This window comes from Nymphaea colorata, chromosome 9 (assembly GCF_008831285.2).
Source record: "Nymphaea colorata isolate Beijing-Zhang1983 chromosome 9, ASM883128v2, whole genome shotgun sequence".
NCBI lineage: Eukaryota > Viridiplantae > Streptophyta > Magnoliopsida > Nymphaeales > Nymphaeaceae > Nymphaea > Nymphaea colorata.
The window spans coordinates 10,463,271-10,490,847 of record NC_045146.1 but is presented as its reverse complement, the minus strand read 5'-3'; the positions used below and the strand labels follow the sequence as shown (position 1 = coordinate 10,490,847).

Here is a 27,577-nt window from a genome sequence, read left to right as displayed (position 1 = left end):
TCTGATGTTCTTATATATATATATATATATATATATATATATATATATATATATATATATAATCTGTTGTTAATTTAACAGTGGATTGATTCAAGCAATTAAATTTTTAAAACTTTCATTGGAAATTACTAAAAATGACTTCAAAAAAAAATTATTAAGAATAAATCTTTTCAGACAAAAATGTTCAAGCTGTTGATTTTGCAACTCTTATAAAATCTTATCCATGTATTAAAAGACCACATCATTTTTTTATGGATCTATAATACCGCAGGCACGAAGATCACAGACACATAGCGAAAGATAGTGAGATGTATGTGTGTTTGTCTGTCATCTTTTAAAGAACAGAATTTTGCAGGAAGTATTGCCGATAGAAACATAAATGAGTCAATAAAATATTGGATGTCTTAAAACACAAAAATATCATGATATTTTCATGGCCCGACAACAACTTGACCCTTTTATGGCTGGCAAAAAGTGGCAGCTTTCCTGCATGTTCCACAAAATTCGGTGGTGGGCAGCATTTGTCAAGAAGAGGACAGCGGCAGTGATTGAAATCAACCTTGTCCAACTTGGACAGTTTGCCACAATTATCAATTGGCACCGATTTATGAACAAGATTTTCTGTTCGGCACTGCTAAGGTAAGCGGACGGTAAGTACGAATTTACAGGCAATATGGAAATAAAATATGTTCATTCTATATTAACAAGCAAATTAAGCAAATCGAGTCGAGGCTTCAGCAATCATACGCTGCTCACTTAAATATAGAAATGAACGGAGTCATGTCTACCGCTTTGCCTTTTTGTTGATCACGAACCAGCAGTTTCACAGGCCGATCGACCGAAGCCGACGAATTCAGAGCGTACCAGTTCATCTGCTAAGGGTTGTCAGTCTAATATTGCCAGTTGAATTTCCTTAAGCTTTGATTGATTTATAACATCAGAAGAATTACCTATTTGAGTAGTGGAGATTACATCAGAACGGTTCAGTTCCTAACGACAGCCACTTCTTTATTATTTATTTTCTCCAGTCTTTGAGGAAGGAAAAGCCTCAGAAACACGTGGAGCAGTATGATAAAAAGCATGAGATTTCACAAGATGAGATTCAATCGCAATCAACCAATCACAACTCTCCTGCTATCCGGTAAACCTCCACACGCACTCTCTCTTTCCAATTATATATACACCAAGACCACTTTTTCACCCCTGGCTCTTTCTCTCTGCATCTCGATTTCTCCACGAAACATGGCCGCGGAGATGGCTCTCCTGAAACCCATCTCGTTCAGGCCAGAGAGCAACAGTGCTGCCACCAGCACAAGGGCAATCTTCGGATTGAAGGCAACCACAAAGCCACCAACATACGCCAGATGCTTCCCCAGGATGAGCGCCGGCGCCGCCACGCCGGCGAAGGGGAAGCCCGCTAGTAAGAAGGGGAAAACGGCAATCAAGGAGACGTTGCTGACACCGAGGTTCTATACGACGGACTTCGACGAGATGGAGGCGCTGTTCAACAAGGAGATCAACAAGAACCTGAATATGAAGGAGTTCGAGGCGCTGCTGCAGGAGTTCAAGACGGACTACAACCAGACGCACTTCGTAAGGAATAAGGAGTTCAAGGAGGCGGCGGATCAGATGCAAGGCCCGCTTCGCGAGATCTTCGTCGAGTTCCTCGAGAGGTCCTGCACCGCCGAGTTCTCCGGCTTCCTTCTCTACAAAGAGCTCGGCCGCCGGCTTAAGGTACTTAAATTTCCCAGACTCGTCGCCCCATCATTGGTTATGTTTGCCGTCTCCTTGCCGTCCCCATAAAAGAAAAGATTAAGAAAAATAAGTTACTGAATCTTTTGGTGGTCGTTCTTAGTGGGAGACGCTCTTTACAGGGGAACCTTTTTGAGAGGAGTATGGCCTTAAAACCTTTTTGAGAGGAGGAAGAATAGCTATCCTTTCATATAAAATGGGCTTAAAATTCAAACCGATCACCTTATGTCGTCATTGTATGTTCAATGTGGATGGCCTTAAAGTTCAATTTTCTAAACAGAAGAGAACAAATAATTTGCACTTATAAATCTCATTTGTTATTTCGATGCTGAAACAGAAAACCAATCCGGTAATTGCTGAAATTTTTGCACTCATGTCAAGAGATGAAGCCAGACATGCAGGGTACGCACGTTGACCACTTTGTGCTTCTTGCTTCAAAGGAAACAGAACCATGTAAGAAATTGTAGAATCTGGTCTCTCCTCCTTCCTTCAACTTGTATATTATTCTGCAGGTTTCTTAACAAGGGTCTTGCTGATTTCAATCTGGCACTGGATCTGGGTTTCCTTACCAAGGCTAGGAAATACACATTTTTCAAGCCGAAGTTCATTTTTTATGCAACTTACCTGTCTGAGAAAATCGGGTACTGGAGATACATCACGATTTACAGGCATTTGAAACAGAACCCAGAGTACCAAGTTTATCCGATCTTCAAGTACTTCGAGAACTGGTGCCAGGATGAGAACAGACATGGTGATTTCTTCTCTGCGCTGTTGAAAGCTCAACCCCAGTTCCTTAATGACTGGCAATCCAAACTATGGTCAAGATTCTTCTGTCTCTCCGTAAGTCCTTTCTCTTGTACTGAAAACTCACAACCTTCTGTGTATGAATACATGGATGACAGATTCTCATCTCTAGCTCTCTTTCACCAGTAGACATGCACATGCAAAAATTATCTGAAACATTTTTTTCGTTTTTATGAAACAGGTCTATGTAACAATGTACCTAAACGACTGCCAGCGGACTGCTTTCTACGAAGGGATTGGCCTTAACACTAAGGAATTTGATATGCATGTTATCATAGAGGTAAGCATACCATTTCAGACATTTGTCCAAGCGATATGGAATTCTCTATCTGTACACATGCAGACATCAAAGTTTCAGAAGTCAAAGTTCGCTCAGAGCTTTCTTTCTTGAATCATGTTATACCCTGTTTCACCAAATCTAGCTCAAACACCAAGGGAGAGACAGCCATTATTCTACCCATATTAATCTTGAACCAAGAATAGCGGAAATGAAAATAGGGAAAACACAGCTAACTACTCACTTCAACAAAGATTGGGATGGCCTATTGGTGTAATAATCAATTACCAATTTCATCTGGGCATGTTCGCCATGAGGCCTTGGTTTTTTATCATGTTATTTCAACAACCGAAATCATTTCCTACTTTAGTAATAAGTCATCTATAGAATCCAATTAATATTCCTATCCTTTATCTGTTCCCTGTTTCAGACAAATCGGACAACTGCTAGAATTTTCCCAGCTGTGTTGGATGTGGAGAACCCAGAATTCAAGAGGAAGCTGGACAGGATGGTGGAAATAAACACACAGCTAAGTGCCGTAAGCAGCAGCGATGATCCTGCTTTTGTCAAGAACTTGAAGAAAATTCCCCTGGTGGCTGCTCTAGTCTCGGAGCTTATTGCAGCTTATCTCATGCCTCCAATTGAATCTGGATCCGTTGATTTTGCAGAGTTTGAGCCGCAAATTGTTTATTAATTAGGTGGAAGAAGTAGAACCACTTTTTTGTATTTGATGAACTTGAATACATAAAACTTGTCCGCATCAGAGGTTCCATTGGCCACTCCTTCCAGGTCTCTCTCCTCATATTTTACTGAATAGCAAACTAGCCTTAGAATATCAGTAGATGAAAGTATTTGAATTGGAGCAGCGACTCCGGCAAAATCAACCTCATAATTAACTCCACAAATAATGGGTGGAATTGTTGAACTAATCTGGCACCAAGTTCCAATAGAGCTGTCCCAAGTCGACATCATGATATGCTTGATGTTAAACGACAAGGTAATACAATAACGGCGGCCTTTGAAAATAAAAAAAGCTATTAGAGCTGGAAACTTTAAGCGAAACGGAAGAGATGTGGCCAGCACAAAGTGCATATCTGAATCCCCATTAGAAGTGGAAAATTTAAGTGACTGTTAAGCTCATTCCTTAAATGCTGTATCCGACAATTCAGTTCAAAGTTGATTTTGCAGGGTGTCGCACAATTCACTAAAGCAACACTATTAGCAACTCTTCCAACCTCAAATGAGAAGAAAAAAGTAAAACAAGAATAGCCAGATCTCAGGGATGATAAACATCAGGGAGCCGAAGACCAACATTAGCGGCAGACTTGCTGATTGTTCTCCTCATTTCATCAGCCCTATCCACGGCTATGTTGTAAGAGAAAAGTAGGTGCTGCAAAACACATTAACAAATTTAGATTCTGGCACATAAGCATGAGTTGCAGTACTTATCATACACTTCAGAATTCGGAGGTTCTCTGCACTGAAACATTTCACCTTAAGATATTTAGACAGCCTTTAAAAACTAATCAAATAATATTATGCAGTTGGATCTCCAAGTTTTTACATCATGCAAGGAAAAGGGCCAAATCAAGCATGCAAAAGGAACGACTATTTGGAAACAGCTACTTGAGCATGAAATAGAGTAAGATCCCCAAAAAACTCATCCTGACGGGCAAAAACATAACAAGTTTTTTTAAGATAAAAAAGAAGTCCAAAAGAATGACAAGAAAATAAAAAAGACATCCTGCAAGAAACAGAAAATGGTTGAATAGAAGTGTTCACAATAGGAACAGAGCTCAACAATAGATAATCCCGAAGTACCTTATGATGGTGTACACTATTAAGCATAAATGAGTAATCCTTTGCAAGCTTTATCTTCTGCTGAATAGCATGTTGATCTGATAGATTAATGCTTTTTCTGAACTCCTGAACTATAAAATCTCTAAAGTGTCTTTTAGTTCCTTCCCCACCAATGTGTTTGTCAACAGCTTTAAGAAGATGGCGGTATGCAGTAACAACTTCCATGATTTAACGGCTGCAGGTCACAAATACAAACATATTATACAGACAAATGGAAGATATTTCTGTGAATGTCACAGGCAACTGCAGTTCTCAAGTTGAGAAAAACATAGCAGCTACATGTACAAATACTCAAAATTTCATAATCATGCAATTTTAGAAGGTTTTATAAAATTAGAACTGTCTTTGTTGGATGAAATGATAAAGGAGTACGTGGACACACGTGCAGAAAACAAGAGAAGCTAACATAAAGATTAAAGATATAAAAAAGTGAAAAAAGAAACCAAAGTAAAAGACAAGGAGAACAAATTACCATTGGCAATAACGAGAATCACATTTTCCCTCTCACACAAACGATGGGTAAGAAGACTTGACCAAAAATGTATTAGACCAGTAAATTTTCAGTAGACCTGGATAATAGTCAGTAAATTTTCAGGCACTGCACTACAGCTTCAAAATTGTACTTGTTCCCAAGTTTACCCCATACATTCCATTTACATATAACACATATATGTATGTGTTTGGGCCTTTGGGGTTAAATTAAAATTTCATGTGATTCAGCAGACGGAATATATGGCAAAGTCATAGTCTTATTTTTTTTTCAAGTCTCTACAGTTAATGTCCCCTGCGAATTTGTTAAGTTTCAAAGATGCTTGCCAGAAAGGAAGGTGAAGAAGATGAAGGGCATGTGGTTCGAGTTAGTAACCTTTTAACAGTAAATGTACTGCCAGTAGGGCAAGAAGTTACATTTCCATCAAACCTATAAGTAAAACATAGCAAAGTGAAGTCGCTAGTTCTCTTTTATGCTTAGCAGATACATTTACATATTAACAAGCAAAAACATATATCTTGCATTATTTCCATGTATGATGCTGCATCCTTCTCTCGATTCCTGAACAAAATGTGAATATGAGGAAGAGAGTGGCAAGTCCCACTGAGACTGATAAAGAGACCCAAAAATTCAAATCACCTCTGTACGGGGCTCATTCCTTGAGGATAAGCCACACAAACAGCTTGCCAACCTGCCATGAGCAAAGCAGAGCTGGTTGATTTTCTGAAGTATATTCTTTTTCAGACTGATTCTTAAAATCTAGCAATATACATGCAATCATGCATACGCAGTGTAACTGATACCTACCAAGTATCTATCCACCTTCCTCTCTGTTTTAGGTCTCTATCTTAAGCACACAATTAACACAAAGCCCAGCTTCGGTAGTAATCTCATTCATTCATTAGGGTTTTAATTCCCCCTAAGGTGTATATATATATATATGTGTGTGTGTGTGTGTGTGTGTGTATGTATCTTGTGCGAGTGGGTGGGTTTATACCTGTGAACTACCTGTGAGTACTGAAACAGACTCAGAACTAAAAATGTAAAGACGTGAGCAAGGCAGTGTTAGGCCTAACAATTCCCACACACCACCCTCCCCCCACAACCCTTTTCAAAAGCACCTTGTCCTCAAGGTGTGAAACTGGGAAAGCTGGCAATCTCCTCCGCATGCTCCCAGGTTGCTGGCATGTCTTCATTGTGATTCCATTCAATTAGCCATTCAGTGGTGCAGGAACCATTATTGCTGTTCTTGCAGATGCCCAGACGCCTAAAGGGTTGAGGTGTGGTATGGTCCTCAACAATGGGAAGAGAAGCTACTGCGTCCTGAGTAGTTGGATGGTTAAAAACCTTCAGTTTTGAGATGTGGAAGACAGTATGAATGTTACTTCCTTCAGGGAGCTGCAGTTCATAGGCTAAAGTTCCAATCTTCCTAACGATCTTATAAGGTCCGATGTAACGAGGGGCCAGCTTATTGTATCCTTTGGGTAGGCGAAACCCTGCACCATGAGTGGGTCTGCGCAAGTATACCCAATCTCCTTCTTCAAAGTGCTGCTTGCAATGTCAGCGGTTGTATTGGAGGACCATTGGATTGCGAGCTGCTGCTAGGTGCACCTTCAGGCTTTAAGTCCTTACGGACTGCATCTCGACACCTGAGTCGAGTGTTCAACCTTTTGTTCCCTGGTAGTCCCAGGTTGGCAGCAACGAATATCTGGAGGAGGCCTGCCATAGAAAGCTCCGAAAGGGGTGGTTCTAGTGGATGAATGTCAGGTGGTATTGTAAGAAAACTCTGCCCATGGTAAGTGATCTACCCACAGTCAGGGTCTCTGCACTGGAAAACAACGTAGTAAGTTTCAAGACAACGGTTTACAACCTCAGTTTTGCCTGTTTGTCTGTGGGTGACAACCGGTGCTCATCTGCAGCGTTGTGCCTTACATGCAGAAATACTCCTTTCAAAAGCTATTGAAGAAGACAGGGTCCTTGTCACTAGTTATCGTTCATGGTATTTCATGAAGTTTTCCCACATTTTTGTGGAAAGCAATGGCCACAGTCTTGGCGGTATAAGGATGAGACAGGACAACGAAATGGGCATATTTCAAGAGGCGGTCTACCACAACCAGTACGACTGATTTGCCTCTGGACAAGGGTAATCCTTCTCCAAAATCCATGGAGATATCCTCCCACATGAGCTCGGTGTGGGAAGAGGCTGTAGCAGTCTACCTCATGGTTTCGTATTTATTCCTTTAGTAGACGTCGCAGGCCCGTATGAAATCCCTTACAGATCACTTCATCCCTGTCCAATAGAAAGTTTGGTGCATCCTCCTATAAGTGGCCTCCACTCCTTCGTGCCCAGCAGCTCTGTCATTTTGATAGTGCTCCAATAGCACTTGAGGTAGGGATGTTTCTGGTGGTACATAAATGCACCTTCTGTGATACAAATAGGGGGATTTCCATTCACAGTCGTATACCTTGAGATGATTGGTTGCTAACTGATCCTTAAGTCGTTGAACAGACACAGCTCCTTCTTGTGATCGTAGGATCTGATACCACAACTGAACCTGCACTTGAGACAGAGTTAGTAGGCTATGCATCGGTGATGGTACTGACCTGGAGAGGTTGTCAGCTGCAGCATTTTCTTTTCCTTTACGGAAGTGTACCTCAGGTCAAAGCCTATTAACTTGAGGAGCCATTTCTGTAGCGCCAGTGTCAGCGCTGGTTGTTGCAAGCAATACTTGAGAGTTTGATGATCTGTTAGCACCATGAATCGCTGTCCCAAGAGAAAATGCTTCCACTTGAGGACTGCGGGACAATGGCGATCAACTCCCTTCCTCTCATTGCTTTACTGAAATAGGCTATGGGGTGGCTGTTCTGGCTCAAGACAGTACCCATGCCTAGGTCTGATGCATCTGATTCCACAGTGAATGGCTGCTGGAAGTTGGGTAATTGTAAGACAAGCACTGTGGTGACTGCCTGCTTCAGCCGTTGGAAGGATTGGTCTGCCTTCTCAGTCCACACAAATTTTCCCTTCTTTGTCAACTCAGTGAGGGTTGCAGTTACTGTGATATAGCCATAGACAAACTTACGATAATATCCGGTGAGTCCCAAGAATGCATGCAGTTCTCTCACTGATTGGGATGTCCTCCATTCCTTAATAGCCTGAACCTTTTCTCTTTCCATGCTAACTCTGCCCTGACTGATCATGTGGCCCAGGTAGGAGATTTCCCTCATTCCTAATGAGTATTTTGATGGCTTAGTGTGAAGCTGGTTCTGCTGCAATATGTTAAGCACAGCTCGCAGGTGCTGTATGTGGTCTGCCTTTTCCTGCTGTAGACGATGATATCATCAAAAAAACACCAAGACAAAGCATCGCATGTAAGGGTAGAATAGGTCATTCATCAGTGACTGAAAGGTCGAGGGAGCATTCATTAGGCCGAAGGGCATGACAGTGAACTCGTAGTGCCCATTGTGAGTATGGAAGGCAGTCTTGGGAATGTCCGCCACTGCTACCCTAATTTGATGGTAAGCGGAGCACAAATCCAGTTTAGAGAAGAGGGGTGTTCCCTGTAGTTCATCGAGCAAATCCTCAACCACAGGGATGGGATACCGGTCCTTAATGGTGATGGCGTTCAAGGCGCGGCAATATATGCACAACCACCAGTTGTTGTCCTTCTTAGCCAACAGGGCAAGGGACGCAAAAAGACTCTTGCTTGGCTGAATGACCCTTGATTACAGCATCTCTTGCACTAGTTGTTCCACAACACGTTCAGCTATAGCGGTAGGGCCTGGATGGACTGGATTTCACTGGTTTCGCCCCTTGCTACAGTCACACTGGTGAGTGGCAAAAAGACCTGTTGAATTTCCTGGAGCAAACCTTCGAGGGCTGGGATACAAAGGCTTGTCCGCTGTGGTCGGGGTTCACCGGTCCCCTGTTTCGGCAGTAGCAGGAAAATAGCTGCTGGTCCTTTCAGCAAATACATAGCCGATTTTTCTTTGCAAACCTTCTTGGGAGCCTCCGCGAGTGTTAATTTCTCCTCTCCCAAGCCACGGAACCGCATCTTCATGCCAACGAAATCCCAGACCACTTTTCCAATGTCACGCAACCATTGGATTCCCAAACCAAGTCGGCTCCAGCCATGGCGAGTGTGTACAGTTGGACAAGAAAGTTGCGGCAATGTATTTCAAGTATTTCCTGGTGGGATCTGCCCTTGCACTTGAGTGTACCGCGTCCCCAACCACCACATCGAAGACGGGCTGCGTCTCGACACTACACCCCATAGCATGACAAATTTCTCAGAAATGAAGTTGTGTGTTGATCTAGTGTCGATCAACACACTTACCTTCCTGCCACGAAATCGCCCTTCAATTCTCATCAGTTGGGAACCTCATCTCCTACGAGCACATGCAGGGAGAACTCCGTTAGTGCCTCTTCTGCCGGAGTTGTTGTGTGTTCAGTTGTGGGGGTATTTTCTTCTTCGTTAGGGGGCTCCTCCCCTTCTTCAACCAAATACATATGTAACCATCGGCAATTATGCCCTGCTGCCCATGGGCGATCGCAATTGAAGCAGATAACCTAATGCCGCCTTTCCTTTATTTGCTCGGGCATCAGATGCTTCACGACTTGTTAAGGGAGGTTCCTCGCCTTGGCCCCAATCGCTGCATAAGGGAGAGTTTCTGCCTTTATCGGGCCTCGCTGAATGCTCCTAGTGTCAAACCAATTCTTGTCGGCGATGTGCAATCGTCCGTATTTTTCCTCTACCGTGGGAGCAGTTTCGAAACATTCTGACAAAGTTTGGGGTTTTCATCGTTTGTACTTTGATTCGTAGCTTGTCCTTAAGAACTTCGACAAATGCCCCAATAAAGACCTGTAGGGGTGTTAACACTCCAAATTTTTCCACCTCAGTTGATGGAAGCAATGTCAAAATTTTACAAAAGAATTTCACAAAAAGATTGTGAAAATTTGAAATTTTAAAGTCAATTTCAAATCTAAGCACAATTTAGGTTCAAATCATGAATTTGACTAGTCACACGAATCCCAAAGCATGATTACGAGCCTAGATCCTAATTCAGTACTCAAAACCGGATCCAAATTACAAGTGTAATTTGAAATCTATATCCAATTACGAAATTTAAATCCGGATTTAAATCCAAAATTACATTCAATTCAAGATCTATAAGGCTATGTGGGACCCACGTGTGGCCTCCACTGGCTCGTGTGGTCAGAAGCCCACCCAAGAGGTCACGCACCCCCCTTTTCAAAATATATTCTCTCAATTATTTCTAACAATCACCACATTGTGTTATCTGAAATAGAGGCCAGGTGAGAGGGTCAGAGATTTCATTCAAAGATAGAGGTCTTCTTGCAATAAGATGAGAGAACCAATCTCTCAATCCCATGCATTGGCACCAACAATTTGACACGACCACTAAGGAGCCTCATTTCTAATGCTCCAATCAAATCTTTCATTGATCTCACTGAAAGTGTAGAATGCATCGAGGCAGGAATTGAAAATGAAGTTTTTGATGTTGTTATCCCGATAAAGTTCAAAGATATAAAGAAAAGCAGCATGAGCTATGTCACATGGGTGCGGGTACGATACGGGTATGGACATGCCAATTTTGAAAATTTTGAGTATGACAAATTTTATATTCTCAAAAACGATAAAATGAAAAAAAAAACATTAAATTAATAGTTCACTCTTATAATCTCGTAAGAATGTTTGTTTTATCACAAAAGTGCTGAGTATTTGAAAGGATTGTTCATGGAAATAATTGGATGCATCAAAAAAATGAAAAAATGAAAAAAAAACATTAAATTAATAGTTTATTTTTTGGCATGTCCCACCCGTGTCTTGTATCCAGATCCGCGTGTCAGCATATCAGAGCGGGTATGTGGGCTAAACCCATGTATCTGTGTGATAGACAGCAAGAGTCAAAATGCTCCAATCAATATCAAAACGCTGCCACCTTCAAAAGGGAAAGAATAAAGGAGTAGCACACAAAGCCAACAACAGTGGCACTAAGAACAAACATTCCGGATGGGGATATGACAAAAAATTCACCCTGTTGGAACAAAGTTACGAAGAAATCATGCACGAGCTGATTCAAAGAGACACTCTGTTTCTCCCAAAAGTTTCTAACCCACCACCAATGATGGGAAAAAACAAAGAAAAATTTTACAAATTTCATCGTGCTCCAGGACATGATACAGAGGATTGCTTTGTGCTAAAAAATATTGTACAAGATGCAGTTGACAAAAAAATAACCAAGGAAGTCAATGAACAACCAAACATCATCAAAAACCCTTTTCCTAAACATGGAAAAGAAACAGCTGCAATGATCGGATTTTCAACAAATTATCAAGTCATGGTGACAAACAAAAGGGATAAAGCATCCTTGTATTTCTTTAAATTGTTTTCCAAACATGACAAAGGATCCATCAATGAACTAACTAGACAAAGCAAGCAAAACAGTCATATAGAGGTTGATCAAAAGAAGCAAATATGAGATCCTGAACCTTTGGAAGTTATTTTCAAGGAATTAGACCACCTATCTCAAATCAAGAGGGAAAGATTTAGCCCTAACCGGAGAGATGAATGGGCTTTTGGACTATACGAAAATGATCCAATCACATTTTGCGACAAAGATCTACCAAACGAAGGCACATTGGATAATGATGTCTTGCACATAGTGGTTGAAACAAGATGCATCAGAGTCTTCCATGTTTTAATTAACGGAGGAGCCGGCCTGAACATTTGTCCACAGCAAATAGCTCGTGCATTAGGAATAAAGCAAACTGACTATACCCTATCATCAATTTTCATTCATAGATATAACGGATTGGGACAACTTTGCATAGGCTGTGTATGTCTTGATCTGAATATCTCTGACACATATCATCAGGTTTTATTCATAGAATCCTCATTCAACTTGTTGCTCGGAAGACCATAGATTCATGCTACAAATGCGGTTCCTTCCACTCTACATTAATGTGTCAAATAGACTCACAACATGAATACTATAACAATCTATGTAGAGGACAGGCAAAATCGTCTTGTGCATCTAATGATTCTGGTACCAACACATTGTTAAAATATAAATCCTTCACCAGCACGTTGAAGAGGAGTCTCTTAGGATTCCACCTCCTTGTAGAATGTGTTAAGATATTTAATGTCCTTGTAACATGTGAAGAGTCTCCTAGGATTCTATGTTGTAGTTAATATCCTTGTTATATGGGAAGTCTCCTAGGATTCTATGTTGTAGTTAATATCCTTGTAATATGTGAAGTCTCTTAGGTTTCTATGATGTAATTAATGTCCTTGGAGCTTGTGAAATCTCCTAGGATTCTACGATTGGAGACTCTTAGAATTCTGGAAATGAGATTATAAATAGAGGTCGTGCAAACCATTTTTGCTACGGCTTCTTCTCCTCAGTTTCTTCTTGTTTTCATTCTCTCTCTCCCTCTCTCTCTCTCTCTCTCTCTCTCTCTATCTCTATCTTCCTGCGTGAGTGTTGTTTTCTGGTTACAGATATTGGTGCTAGATTTCTATCACATATACAATTGAAGTACCTAGCATTCGGATCTACAAAAAAAAAGAATTATCTCAAGGTCTCAATGAATTGGTTATTCAGAAACCAAAGAAACAGATACGGATGGAAAAAGATACCAAGTCAAATTTGTCTGAAACAAATTACAAGAGTCACATTCATAACATCGCATGACAATAGGTAGTGCCTCAATTTTTGACATATTCATACCAAGGCTAAGCAAGTTTTTTCCATGTGAGAGTAATCCTTTTCATACTGCACAACTTCTTCATATTGTGCTAAAAATTCACCACGGCCTGAATTGTTGACTGTAATGTAAAGACATACAAGTTTCGCCCAAATTGGGGGTTTTTAAATTGGTGGGCAAAGAAGATATTTCTTGATCTTTTCGAATGAGGCCTGACATTCATGTCTGCATTCAAACTTTACTCCTTTGCGCAGTAAATGGCTAAAGGGTTCACATCTCATGACAAGATTAGATATAAACCTTTTGATTGACTGAATTTTGTCTTGCAAGCTACATAACTCCTTTAGATTTGTATGCAGTGACATCTCAATGATCGCCTTTGCCTTGCAGGCTACGTACCATTTTCATGTTTGCCAAGGTCAGCGAATGGCCAGTAGCCCTGATGCAGGAGCAAGTATAAACCTTTCTCATTCTGGCATAAATTTATGAATAATGGGTGACTCTTGTAACTTGTTTCAGATAGATTTGGCTTGGTATCTTTTTCCATTCATATCTGCTTCTTAGGCTTTTGAATAGCCAATTCGCTGAAACCTTGAGATAATTCTTCTTCTTTACAAATCTGAATATTTGGCACTACCTATTGTCATGCGATGTTAAAATTTTATTAATCCACTCAAATATATCCTCGAGCAGCCATTTCTAAATGAAAAGATAGCAAAGTAACAACTTCTGTTGATGCAATAGGATTTGGAATATGTATCACAGAAATCAATCAAGGGTCAAGCCATTGCAGATCAATTCTGCCTTGCAGGCTACGTACCATTTTCATGTTTGTCAAGGCCAGTGAATGGTTGGGAGCCATGACGCAAGAGCAAGTCTAATCCTTTCTCATTCTGGCAAAAATTTTTGAATAATGGGTGACCCTTGTAATTTGTTTCACACAGATTTGACTTGCTATCTTTTTCCATCCATATTTGTTTCTTTGGCTTCTGAATAACCAATTCGTTGAGACATTGAGATAATTCTTCCTTTTTGCATATCCGAATGCTAGGCACTTCAATTGTATATGTTGGTACCAGAATCATTGGATGCACAAGACGATTCTATTTGTTATCTGCATAGATTGTTATAGTATTCATGTTGTAAGTTCATTTGACACATTGATGTAGAGTGAAAGGAACCACATTTGTAGCATGGATCCATGGTCTTCCGAGCAACAAGTTGAATGAGGGTTCTATATCGACCACATGAAATAAAACCCGATGATATGTTTCGGAGATATTCAGATCAAGACATACACAGCATATGCAAGGTTGTCCCAATCCGTCATATCCATGAATGAAAATTGATTATGGGGTATAGTCAACTTGCATTATGCATAATTCGCTAGCTATTTGCTGTAGACAAATGTTCAGGCTGGATCCTCTATCAATTAAAACATGCGAGACTCTGATGCCTCTTGTTTCAACCACTATGTGCAAGGCATCATTATGCAATGTGTCTTCGTTTAGTAGATCGTTATCATCAAATGTGATTGGACCATTTTCGTATAATCCAAAAGCTCATTCATCTCCTTGGTTATGGCTAAATATTTCCCTCTTGATTTGAAGTAGGGGGTCTAATTCCTTGAAAATGCCTTCCAAAGGTTCATGATCCCATATTTGCTTTTTTGATCAACCTCTATCTGACTTTTTGCTGGACATGTCTAGTTGGTTTATTGATGAATCCTTTGTCATATTTGGAAAACAATTTAAAGAAATTCAAGAATGTTTTATCTCATTTGTTTGTCACCATGACTTGATAATTTGTTGAAAATCTGATCATTGCAGTTGTTTCTTTCTCATGTTTAGGAAAATGGTTTTTGAGGATGTCTGGTTGTTCACTGACTTCCTTGATTATTTCTTTGTCAACTGCATCTTGTACAATATTTTTGAGCACAAGGCAATCCTCTGTATCGGGTCCTGAGGCACGATAAAATTTACAAAATTGTTCTTTGTTCTTTCCTATCATTGGTGGTGGGTTAGAAACTTTTAGAAGAAACAGAGTGCCTCTTTCAATTAGCTCGTGCATAACTTCTTCGTAACTATGTTTCAACAGGATAAATTTTCTGTCATATCCCCATTCGGGATATTGTTCTTAGTGTCACTGTTGTTGGCTTTGTCTGCTACTCCTTTATTCTTGGAATAGTCTATTCTTTCCCTTTTGAAGGTGACAGTGTTTTGATATTGATTAGAGCATTTTGACTCTTGTTGCTTTTCTTTATATCTTTTTTGAACTTTATCGAGATGACAACATCAAAAACTCCATTTTCAATTCCTACCTCAATGCATTCTGCACTTTCAGTGGGATCAATCAATGAAAGACTTGATTGGAGCATTAAAAATGAGGCTCTTTAGTGGTTGTGTCTAATTATTGGTGATCAGTCCCAATGCATGGGATTGAGAGATTGGGTCTCTCATCTTATTACAAGAAGACCTCATCTTTAAATGAAATCTTTGACCCTCTCACCTGACTTCTGTTTCAAATAACACAATGTGGTGATTGTTAGAAATAATTGAGAGAATATATTTTGAAAATGGGAGTGTGTGACCTCTTGGGCTGCCCACACGAGCCAGGTGGGGCCCACACGTGGGTCCCCAGAGCCTTTTAGATCCTGAATTGGATCTAACTTTGGATTTAAATTTCGTAATTGGATATAGATTTCAAATTACACTTGCAATTTAGATTAAGATCTTAAATCCTAATTTGGATCCGGTTTTGCGTATTGAATTAAGATCTAGGCTTGTAATCCTGCTTTGGGATTCATGTCACTAGTCAAGCTCATGATTTGAATCTAAATTGTGCTTAGATTCGAAATGGTTTTAAAATTTCAAATTTTCACAATCTTTTTGTGAAATTATTTTGTCAAATTTTAACATTGCTTCCATCAACTGAGGTAGAAAAATTTGAGGTGTTAACATGGGGCCAGCCAGGAACAATGTTCATAAGTGCCTCGAAATTTTCCTGATACTCTAACACCATGCCCATCTGCCTAATTCTCGAGAGCTCGACATTATAATCAAGGTACCCTGAGGGCCCAAAGCGGGCGGTGATCTCCCTGAAGAGGGTTTCCCAATCCGGCTTCCCCTGGTGTGACAATAGTCAGCGATACCAATGGATCGCCGCTCCTTCGAAGTAGACGGCCGCTTGATTCACCCTCTGCTCTCCCACGATTCCCTAGCATTCAAAGTATTATTCCGATCGAGACACCCAGCTAATGGGATCATCTCTGGTGAACTTCGGAAATTCCATCTTTGAAGGTTTCCAGGCAGATCCCTCTGCTCCATTCAGCAGCTAGGTATTTCCCCATCGATCATCGGTCTACGTCTACCCTGAACTATGAGAGCATTGCGTGCCTTGTCGGAGGCTTTCACATAGCAGGGTCGCCATTGTCTGTTGCTCATCGACCAGGGTCTCCAAGCGTGCATCCATTCCATCCACGTATTGGTCCATCAGGTGCATCCGCACCTCGAAAGCTCTATCGCCGCTTCCACCTAGTTCCGGTGGTGCTCCAAAGCCGCCATCACCTCCCTTGCCGTGATACTCTCTGCCATGGTGTTTGCGGTCTGATAAATTGATAGCTACCAAGTAGCTATCCACCTGCCTCTCTGTTTTAGGTCTCTGCCTTAAGCACACAATTAACAGAAAGTAACATAAAGCCCAGCTTTGGTAGTAATCTCATTCATTCATTAGGGTTTTAATTACCCTTAAGGTATATATATATACATATGTGTGTGTGTGTGTGTGTGGATCTTGAGTGGGTCTATTACATGACCTAACTAGTCACCCGACCCGTGAACTACCTGTGAGTGTTCAAACAGAAACATAACTAAAAACGTAAAGACATAAGCAAGGCAGTGTTAGGCCAGCAGCTAACAGTGATATATAAGAAAGTGTATTTATGCATGACAAATGTTCAAAGTACATGTAAGATACATAATATAACATCAATGTCACAGAAAAGGCGTCCTATTGGAAAAAACCGCATATGATATGCCAAAACATAGTCAGTCGTATAAAACATAAAAAACCGCATCTTTTCAAAAAATGCCAGAAAATAAAAAACGTGTATTATAAGCATATTATACGCATCTTTTGTATTTTTATGATTTTTTATTTTTTTATAATTTTCAGGATTTATTAAATGTTTTAAACTTTTTAAAAATTTGTCAAGATATTCCTGAGATATACAACTTTGTCGTATTATACCCAAAAATTCCTCGCCATATAATACACGTACACGTTTTTTATGACAATGTATAACATACATCTAAGATATGCAGTATGTTTATAACGGATTGCACAACCTATATGAACAGAGCATATAAGAACAATTGTGGCTCATACTTTGCTCTTCTCCACATGGTGAAGGGTCTTAACACCGCTTGCAAAAGCTTTGAACGAAGAATGAGTTTTCTCATGATACAAGGCAAGCCAACCAATGAGATGCTCAGCCTCGTAAACCACCTGAAATTCCTACAACTAGTGGCAAGCTCTACAAATTTTAAACATCTTCGCCCACAAATTCCAATAAGCAATCCATTAGTGTACATATCATACAAGCCTTCACTAGAAGACCTCGATTGTACAATCTCTAGAAGATGCCATTTTGCCCAAATAAAATAATCAAATCCTTTTCTCCGTTACTAAGAAAGTAAGTGGATCTTATTCCAGATTTGTTTGAAGCATTTCGTTGAACTCTTCCAGGCATCAAATATAATGGCCAGAGTTCTCAAACCTTCTGCCAAGAAATATCCACATGAGAAAGAAAACTATAAGGGTCTTTTGCTCATATAAGTCATTATTGAAGCAAGCAATGGAAAACAGGCATGTTAAAAGAGTAACTCCACACAAAATGGGCCAAAGACTTAGATACCGAAATAGAAAACATAGTTGCAGGCCTTTTGTCTGCACGGGGTGGCAAATTTTGATGAAAATTGATGTAAGTTCAACCTAGAACCTCAAAAAAACAGGAATTTCATTCACAGTTGCACGAGCCAAACTGGTCGAGGATCATTCATTCATTCGTTTAGCAGGCATTTGATACCTTAGAATTATAATTCTGGAAAGAAAATTCCTGAATCAACATTCCAGTTGTGGAATGGGATGAAAATTCCAGGTTTCACTTTCCTAGTGTATTTGATGGCCTGGAATTTTCATTCCAGAATCAAAATTCAGATGCTTGATGCAATACCCATCAAAATTCTGTAATTATTTTTTCTGTTGCTTCTGGATTTATGAGGTGTGGGACACCACGAACATCTTACACAAGTAAAAAAAATGCTGACCAAAAAGTTTAACTTCACAATACAATTGCAAGCTGAAAATCAACGTTCAGCACCATCCAGCTTTAACAAAAATTGCAACGAAATTTTTTAAGAGGTCAAAGAACATGCCCTTAGGTTGGTAAACGACAGACCAATTAACCAGTGTTTTAACTGCTCATGTTTCACTTCGTTGTTGGTTCAATCTAATAAATTAATAATCTAACAATAGAACCAAGATGCACGTTTCTGGCCTAGAAACTTCGTTCTTTTCCTAAACAAATAACGTTTTAACTGAACAAGTTTGATGAATTTTTCTTTGGCAACAGTAAGCTGCAAGCTTATGAACTTTGTATTAGAAAATTAACAAAGGATCGCGTTTAAAAGGTGAGTCAAATACTGTAGTTGGTTTCTCTGAGATATTTCCTCAAACACTTTAAAGTGTTCATAGTGGACACAATCAGCAAGAAATTTTTTACGCAGGAATTTTTCTCGAACACTTTTCTATGCAAGAATTTTACTACGCACAAACTCTTCATTTCTGTGTCACATAGGTGCGGGATGCAGGGCACGCGTGCCGGAGCGGCACATCTCAGAAAATTTAGGTGTGGTGGTGTGATGAGGGTATTTATTATTATTATTATTATTAATTGATTATTATAATATAGATATATATATGTGTATATCTACTGCAGCTATTCACAATAAGGGAATAAATATTCACTTCATCAATATAAAACAAAAAGAAGTAAGAAACATCATTAAAACTTGCTCGACAATTTTTCTCAATGTAGCATAACTGAAACCAGGAGAAGAAGACCAATGATGGCCCTGGATTAACAATTTAACACATATATGTTTCACACTTCACAGAAGCCAAAATAGCCATCAAGCAAGTGGCGGTTTCATTAACACATTTTAAGAGCTAACGAACAGTACTTTGGCTGAAAGAATTAAACAGAAGCTAGATGTTCACATAAGCCAAGTATATATACATAGCTATGCTGCCTGCGGCAGAGAGAGACGAGACAGAACAGAGAGAAATCAAAATCGGAGCGCGATATCAGAATCAAACAATAAAAAGAAAAAAACACACTGCTCCAAAGAGTGAAAGAGAGATTTTGCCTTCCTAAAATGCAGCTTCTTTCGTGAGTGAAGAAAAGTGGAAAGATGTGAAAGAAGAATAGAGCACGGGAGCAGTCAGCAGTCCGATCGTTCTTCTGAGGACAACCAACGGCGATTAAGCCATTTCAGGACGGAGAAGATGCCGCCGGTGAAGGTAGAAATCGGATAGAGAGCAGCGGATGCCGGACGGAGAGGATGCCGCCGGTGGAGGACACGATCGATCAGAATATGGAGAGAGAGCAGCGGACGGAGAGAGAGGTATGTGTTTGTCTAAATCAGGACGGAGATGATGCTGGCTGTGGAGGTAAAAATCGGAGAAAGAGCAGTGGACCCGGACGGAGAGGATGCCGCCGGTGGATGACACGATCGATCAGAGAGAGCAGCGGACGGAGAGAAAGCAGCGGGAAGGGGGCAAAGGGCACGATCGATCGTGCCGGAAGTCGATTTTCGTCAAAAATGAAAATTGAAAGAAAACCTCAAAACATAGAACAAAATGTCAAACCGCCCCTGACTCGCGTTTGACGCGAGGGAAGTGCCCGTCCAAAAATGACGATTATAGTGGGTGCGGCTGACCGCACCCGACTCTATCTAGAGGAAAAAGAGCTGTCTGCTTCACTGTTCTGCGCTTTCATGCTTGAGACTTCATGTAAAGAAAATTTTCTCCTGTTGAGGGCCTCCTGCCCTGGCTCCGTGTGAAATAATTTGTGCTTTGTCTCTACATGGCAGCTCAAAACCGTCCTTTTCAAGTTAAACACTGTAAATTTGTTGTTCACCCCTCCTGGTATCGAATCCAATTTCTTTCTTGCATAACAAAGTTTTGATTTGTTCCAATTCAAGGCCCTCCAAATGCCTCCTCATTCCTTAAATCAGAAGTTCCAACACCCAACACCTCAAACCATGAAACAAGGAAAATGACCAACGTTGGCAATGGCAAGCCAGTGTGTGTGTGTGTGAGAGAGAGAGAGTGTGTGTACCAGAACCTCACCTCACGCACACTGCAAAAGAGATGAGTAGAGCGCAGCACGTGTATCTGGCTGGTTGTTCGTGCGAAAGAGGGAGAGGCGTTCCAATTTTATGGTTCGAGGAGACGGAGAGGGAGAGGCGTTCGCAGAAGGAACCCAAAACAGGAATCACGATTTCAGAATGAAAATCCTACCGCCGAAATCCCATTCCGGTGTTGGCACGTTATACGTATTTTGACACCATCGAGGACGGTCGAAGGCAGGTGCAAGAGCGGAGCCAACCAGCGGTGTTAGTAGCAGTTGGGTACGCTGAGTTGGGTACACCGATTACCACCTGACAGGCTTATGTCCTCCTTACCTGAGGTTAATTTCGGCGGAGAGTGCCGAGAGCAGTAGGACACGGCATTGCGCATGGCCGAGGATGAGCGCAAGCCCAAGAAGCGACTTGCAGGTTGGGCACTAGCACCTATGTGCGTAGGGCCAAGTGCACGCGAGTGAGTTGGACCACACGACACCTTGGCATGGTTCAGGGTTCGACACTAGAACCCTTGGGCATTACTTATATGGCTGCAGTGGGAAGAGCGGGTGGAACAGCTAAGGTAGAAAAAGGTGAGACAGGGTTCGGATCCGTAGAGAGAGCGGGCGCAACCAGATCCAATCCAGACACTCTTTTGTTTATGTTTATTTAATCTTTTGTACCGTCTCGGTTTGAGACATGTTAGAATCGTTTTTTTTTTAAGTTCTTTGTATTGTCTCGGGTTATGAGCTAAGTGAACCGAGATGCTTCTAATGTATATAAGCTTTGAAATTATGGCTTTTTTTTATTACCCTTGAATGAAGAATGAATTGATTTTCGTTTTGGGCATCACTCTCTCTCTCATCCCATCTTCTCCTGAACCAAGTCGACTCGTCTTCCCGACGGCGGCCGGATTGATTTCTTCTCACCCTTGACCAGTGGCGGCTGGTGTCTTTCTTCGATCCGACGGCGTCAATCCTCCTCTCATCCTCAATACTCTTTTCTTCTTTTCCCCAATCGACCGAAGGAACATCTGCCTCCCCTGTTCTTGCGATAAAAGGAGAAGCAGCGGCATATCAGAAAGTTGAAATCAATTTGCCTTGCTAAGCGTGATCTTGAGTAGAGATAGCACCTCGGCAGCGAGGTTCTATCAATTTGGTATCAGAGCCGACACTCACGGCGGCGAATTGAAGCTTCAGACTACAGATATCGTCTTCTCCAAGAAAAACAAGAAACACAAAGACAAAAACCATTGGCGTTAATTTTGTGGAAGGATTTACTGGTCGAGCACTAGACCATTGAATTCGTCTACATCTGAAGCATTTATTAACAAATTTTCAGAATTTTTGAGGCTGTGATTTGCGAGGAATCGATTTTTGAAGAGGCGCGGGTTCTCAAGCGCTGTTCTTCCCCTTCTCTGGTGACCACCAAGCACTCTGGCGTTGATTCCGATCACCAACAGAATCAAAACGTGTTGATGACAATACCAGGAGATTCTTGACAAGTTTCCGAGCAAAACGAGCACAAGAAGGCTCAATTTGGCCCAGAAACGAGGCTGGAATAGCGATTTGAAGTCTGCCGGAGTTTTCTGCACGTTTTTCGACGCAGAGGCGATTTTCCAGCGAAATCAACCTTTCCGGCGCCGTGTTCTTCAGTCACCGCCGAGGTGTCCTTGTTTCGTGTCTTGAGAAGTCGCGGTACTCACGGACACGCGAGTCCCGTTGAGGCCCGCATCTCCTGGAACTCAACGCTCGTCATGTCCCGCCAAGAGTCCCGCTCCACCTCGATGGTAGGCGACACCGAGTCCTGCACAACACGTGTCCTTCTTTCTTTAATGGAAGCGAAATCGTGTTGGCGTGTCCTGGCCTTTTGAAGCACGTCTCCTGGGTAGGACACCACCCGAAGCTCCACTGTTCATCCGTCTCAGACATCTAAAAAAAGCCGAATCTTCTCCAACTTTGATCGGCCGGCGTTGATTGCTCAGAACTCGGATTTATGCGATTTTAGATGCGTTGGAGTCGTCTGGATCTCTACTTTCTGCCCTTTAAATTTCAAAATTTTTGGATATAAATCCAGGGCTCAGCGAATTTTTGAAGGACGACTGGTCTAAGGCATTTCCAGTGGACTGACGAAGCCTAAAACTTGTCTGCGACCAGCAGCTGAGGCATGACTTTGGAGCTCTACGAATTCTGATAAGAACTGAATCTGGTAACGAGCTTGGATGCATTGGAAAGCTATGGAAGTGAAGAATTTTTCAGTCCAAGTTTCATGATTTTTGGACCTTCCAGCAGGGAGATATTGAATTTTTATTGAGCAAAGGTCCTTGGAGCGATTAACAGAGAATATGAGTGCAATGGACTTAGTTTTTGGCGTCTACGCGAGGAACAAACACCTACAAGATATAGTGCTGATTCCGGGTTCAGAAATCAACCAAGAACCGAGGATGGAGGTCTGGACGGCAGGAAGAAACCCTAATTGCGACTTGGTGTTCCAACACCCTAGCATCCACGGGTTCCACTTTGAACTCGAGGTCGACAAGGTGAGCCGACGAGTTTGGGTGACAAACTTGACGCTTACAGGGAAATTAAGTGTAGCAGAGATTGTGATAAGACCCCAATGCACCGAGCAGTTCTACTCAGGTGAGATCCTCAAGGTAGGAGACTCCAACCAGAGTTTCAAGCTAGAAGTGATTTCCTCGGTCTTTGGCCAAGAAGAAGAGAGCTATGACAGCAAGCACCAAGAGTCGTATGTGGACGGTTCGGCGCCACGAGCAATGCAGCAACTTTGTGAGAAAATCATTGAGACCATTGATGAGCTGCAAGCAAAATGGAAGCAAGCTGAATTCGCCATGGGTTCGACGGTTGAGCATGACACCACAGTCATGAAAGAGCCCTTGTTATCACGGTCCTTCAATCCTCAGTGTATGGTCAAGCCTAAGGAGGGTGGTAATGGTATTTCAGAGAGCTTGTTGAACAGTCTACAAAGGACATCAATGCAGAAGATAGCCACTAGTTCGATAAGTGACCGATGAGAGCAGGTCGAAGAGATTCCAGGTTGTACAAAGAAGAAACTTGTTCCAACGCCTTGGAAGGGAGGGCCAAAACATAGCAGCATGGGATCACATAAAGGGTATAGTCTGATCATCCAAGAAGATAACCTCATACGAGCTTGGGGTCAAGCTCGGTCTAAGGAGGGTGGATCTGATACGTGCCTTATTTTGACACCATCGAGGACGGTCGAAGGCCTGGACGAGGGTGCAAGAGCGGAGCCGACCAGCGGAATTAGTAGCAGCTGGGCACGCCGATTACCACCTGACAGGCTTATGTCCTCCTTGCCTTGTGAGGTTAGTCTCGGCGGGGAGTGCCGAGAGCAACAGGCCGCAGCATTGCGCACGGCCGAGGATGAGCGCAAGCCCAAGAAGCGACTTGCAGGGTTGGGTACTAGCACCTATGTGCGTAGGGCCAAGTGCACGCGAGTGAGTTGGACCACACGACACCTTGGCATGGTTCAGGGTTTGACACTAATAGAACCCTTGGGCATTACTTATATGGCTGCAGTGGAAGGAGCGGGTGGAGCAGCTAAGGTCGAAAAAGGTGAGACAGAGTTCGGATCCGTAGAGAGAGCGGGTGCAACCAGATCCAATCCAGGCGCCCTTTTGTTTATGTTTATTATCTTTTGTACCGTCTCGGTTTAAGACGTGTTAGAATCGTTTTATTTTAAGTTCTTTGTATCGTCTTGGGTTATGAGCTAAGTGAACCGAGACGCTTCTCATGTATATAAGCTTTGAAATTAGGGCTTTTTTGGATTACGTTTGAATGAAGAATGAATTGATTTTCGTTTTGGGCGTCACTCTCTCTCTCATCCCATCTTCTTCTCAACCAAGTCGACTCGTCTTCCCGGCGGCGGCCAGATTAATTTCTTCTCACCCTTGACCAGCGACGGCTGGTGTCTTTCTTCGATCCGACGGCGTCAATCCTCCTCCCATCTTCAATACTCTTTTCTTCTTTTCCCCAATCGGCCGAAGGAACATACGCCTCCCCTGTTCTTGCGATAAAAGGAGAAGCAGCGGCAGATCAGAAAGTTGAAATCGATTTGCCTTGCTGAGCGTGATCTTGGGTAGAGATAGCGCCTTGGCAGCGAGGTTCTATTAGCACCCCATTTCCATCTTTTAATGGAATTTAATGTAAAAGTTTCTCTGAATCCGATCGGTCAAACGCCGTAAAAGAGGCAAAGAGCAGATTTGTTCTCCTCTTTGGATGAACGATTCGGATCAGTAGTGGATAATGAGTGATCCAAGTATATCTTAATGACGTAGAATGCCTCTTTACCGGGTCTTGATATGAGGTTGTCACTTGTATATGAGCGATCCAAGTATATCTTAATCACGAAGAAAGCCTCTTTACCGGGTCTTGACATGAGGTTGTCACTTGTATGGGAAGGAACACCTCATCCCATGATTTTGAAGGTCATTACCGAGTGCTTATCACTCATCGTCTAGTCTATGGTTCCAAAGAATGATGAAAGCTTCCGCTATATTGAGATTGAGTTAAGGCTGACCGAAGGCTTGGGGAAACATTTGGCGCCGCGTGGGGTAAATAGGCTTGAAAAAGTCAGCCCGTGACATTGAGAATGCTACTTATTATTTGGCATCAAATCCAACAGATTATGTATCCACTGCCCTCAACCTTTCTTCACACCCAGTTTGGATGGAGGAAAATAGAAGGAAATGAAAAGAAATGAAAGGAAAAGTAATCGATCCTATGTTTGGTTGGCTAAAAAGTAAATCCAATCCTTCCAACTTGGATGGAAAGGGAAGGACCGTTCTTTTCTTTTCTTTTCTTTGTATTGTTTAAAAAAAACACATCATTTTAATAATTCATTTTATTTCTATTCAAACAAACTTTATGATCATATTTCTCTTTCTCTTTCCTTTCTTCATTCTCTTTTCCTTCCTTTTCTTTCATGTCCTTTCTATCCCTCCTCCTTCTTCTCTTCCTCTCCATCTAAACAGCGTGTCGTGTTTAAAACCATTACTCCAGTATTGGCATAAAATGCAAAAAATAAGTCATTGGTCTAAAAACTTTCATTAGACCACTTAGGTGAGGAAAAACATATCTAGAACAAAGACATGCTTAGTGACAATACATGACCCGATGTGTGAAGAAGTTATTTTTCTATAACTAACAAATCAAATGACTTGTTTTCTGCTCACCGCTGTTACAAGGACGTCCTGACCTGTTGATTTTAGTTAGAATATGTTATCTTTCTACGTTCCATGAACGAAAATGTAACAATCTCTCAACGACACATTGTTTAGATAGTTCACTAGTGATGCCTTACACGAGAATGTTCTTATTCCCCATAAAAGTTATCTGAAAAATGAAGCATGTGAGAAGGTGATGCTAGACGTCAAAGATGCACGAAGGGGAGTTCCTTAGTCCTCTAATCCCTACCTCTTTGGCATCGGTAGCGGAGCTACTTGTTGGCTGGGGTAGGCCACTGCCCATGCCAGCCCACCAAAAACCAAAATTTCATTATAATGTGTTAACTTCACATTGTTATGACTTCAAATTTATATGCAGTGCCCACACCAAAGTTGTGTCACCTACACAAGTGCCCTAGTGGTGAAAAATCTTATGCAAATGTTTCTTTGACATTGGTATCTACCATGGGTGCCAGCTGATGCGGTTTTGGAGTGAAAATCATTTTCAAAGTAGATTTTATCATTAAGAACCTTAATGCACACAACACTAAATGAATTTTCTTCCTCTCAAATGCAGTGAGCAAGGGAACTTATTTATTGGTGCATGCTCTCAATGGTTGTTAAATGATAAAATCTACTTGATAAGGTTCTTAATGATAAAATCTACTTGAAAAATGATTTTCACTCCGAAACCGCATCAATAAAATGGCACAGTTGTCAGGGAATGAAGTGTGCCATGTAGACTATGTACTAAAAATTAAACTTGATTAAAGTTTGTGTTTTTAGGTTAGAAAGTTAGTTACATGTAGGTGTTAATTTAGTAAGTACATATAAGCTCACACATGGTTTTCTAGGTTTACATTTATGTAATTGCTTTATACTTATAATGACTGCACCAGCGGAAAATGCAATCAGACAAGGAAGGCCTAGAAGACATGGTAAAATTGGGTTTTAATTTGGTGTGTTTTTTTTTATATTGTTATTGTTTGTTGACGGCAGCATGCGAGATAATGGAAGTGTGATTTGAGTTATGTGTCGGTTTGTGAGTCTATGAGATTGTTTTTGGTTTTCAGCATACTGTAGATTAGTTTGCATATTTATCATGAGTTTTATTACATTTTAGTTGCATGTGAATTGAGAAAAGCTCAAAATTTTCAACCAGCTGAACTCTGGTTTTCAGCAGAATTTAGTCTGTTTTTAAAATTCGTTTAAAAATACTAAATGTGGCTAAAAAGCATGATTTTCATTCTAGAAATGTTTCAATGTCTGTGATATAAAATCCAAAGTTGGTTTTAGACAAATCTGTTGAGAAAATTGTATTTTGATCTGTACACTTGAACCTGTGCTAAAACAGAGAGTTCTGGCTCTGGCCTGTAGCAGTGCAGAACGTTTCTGGACACATTTCAGAAGGTTAGATATTAGGTTTGATTTTTGGTCTAGATTTTTGTAAGTATATTTAAAATAAGCCCACATGATTTCGGACTTTTTGAAGCTATGTTTGAATTGATATAGAATTTTGAATCCATCCCTGCTTCTGCCTTGCAGAAACAGAATTCTGAAATTTCAAATTTCTGAACTTTATCGTTAAAATTTTCATTTTTTTATTCACAAATGATCTTCGTGAGCTTCTTCTTCCTTAATTTACATTAGGGTACCTAGTTTTCATGTCACATTTTTTATGTGAATTTAGAAATTTTTTAACGTTATCGTTTTGATGAATTTTAAAAGCTTGCTTGACCACCAGATTTTAGGAATTTGAGAACTAGGAGATAAAGAATGTTAACCCATGTGTACATATAGTTAAACAAGTTTTTTTTTTTTTTCATTTTTGTTTTGCATAGGTATGCATGTTAGTAGGTTTAACCTAGTGAATGCAAGGTTGGAGATGGTTAGAACAGTCTTTCACCTGTAAGCCAGAAAAGATCTAGAGAAGAAGTTTGGATCCAATCTGCACCCAAATTTCACATTCACATCCAAATTTTGAACCTAATTTGGGTAATTTTCAAAATGTAAGGGCATTGGATATTTGATACTTATTTAAAACTAAATCTGATCT

At 41.0% G+C, this 27,577-nt stretch overlaps 3 protein-coding genes across 5 annotated transcripts; 1 reads left to right on the top strand and 2 right to left on the bottom strand.

The window, feature by feature from the left end:
- Positions 1-1,190: 1,190 nt before the first annotated feature.
- Positions 1,191-3,593, top strand: LOC116259868 (magnesium-protoporphyrin IX monomethyl ester [oxidative] cyclase, chloroplastic-like). The gene is made up of 5 exons (XM_031637830.2): positions 1,191-1,734; positions 2,090-2,154; positions 2,265-2,592; positions 2,738-2,836; positions 3,264-3,593. The coding sequence occupies exons 1-5, from the start codon at positions 1,243-1,245 to the stop codon at positions 3,525-3,527; spliced, it is 1,248 nt and encodes a 415-aa protein (XP_031493690.1). The 5' UTR covers positions 1,191-1,242; the 3' UTR covers positions 3,528-3,593.
- Positions 3,594-3,904: 311 nt separating this feature from the next.
- On the bottom strand, positions 3,905-20,618 carry LOC116259869 (uncharacterized). Of its 3 annotated transcripts, none has more exons than XM_031637833.2 (3): positions 20,315-20,618; positions 4,655-4,868; positions 3,905-4,223 (listed from the first exon to the last, which is right to left on the bottom strand). In XM_031637833.2, the coding sequence occupies exons 2-3, from the start codon at positions 4,856-4,858 to the stop codon at positions 4,110-4,112; spliced, it is 318 nt and encodes a 105-aa protein (XP_031493693.1). In that variant the 5' UTR covers positions 4,859-4,868; positions 20,315-20,618; the 3' UTR covers positions 3,905-4,109. The 3 variants fall into 3 exon arrangements, with proteins under 3 accessions (XP_031493693.1, XP_031493692.1, XP_031493691.1); XM_031637832.2 differs by having other exon boundaries at positions 20,326-20,616; XM_031637831.2 differs by lacking the exon at positions 20,315-20,618 and adding an exon at positions 19,341-19,993.
- LOC116260568 (uncharacterized mitochondrial protein AtMg00860-like) lies at positions 7,932-9,235 on the bottom strand. The gene is made up of 2 exons (XM_031639024.1): positions 9,179-9,235; positions 7,932-8,501 (listed from the first exon to the last, which is right to left on the bottom strand). Exons 1-2 carry the CDS (start codon positions 9,233-9,235, stop codon positions 7,932-7,934), a joined length of 627 nt encoding a protein of 208 aa, XP_031494884.1.
- Positions 20,619-27,577: the final 6,959 nt, after the last annotated feature.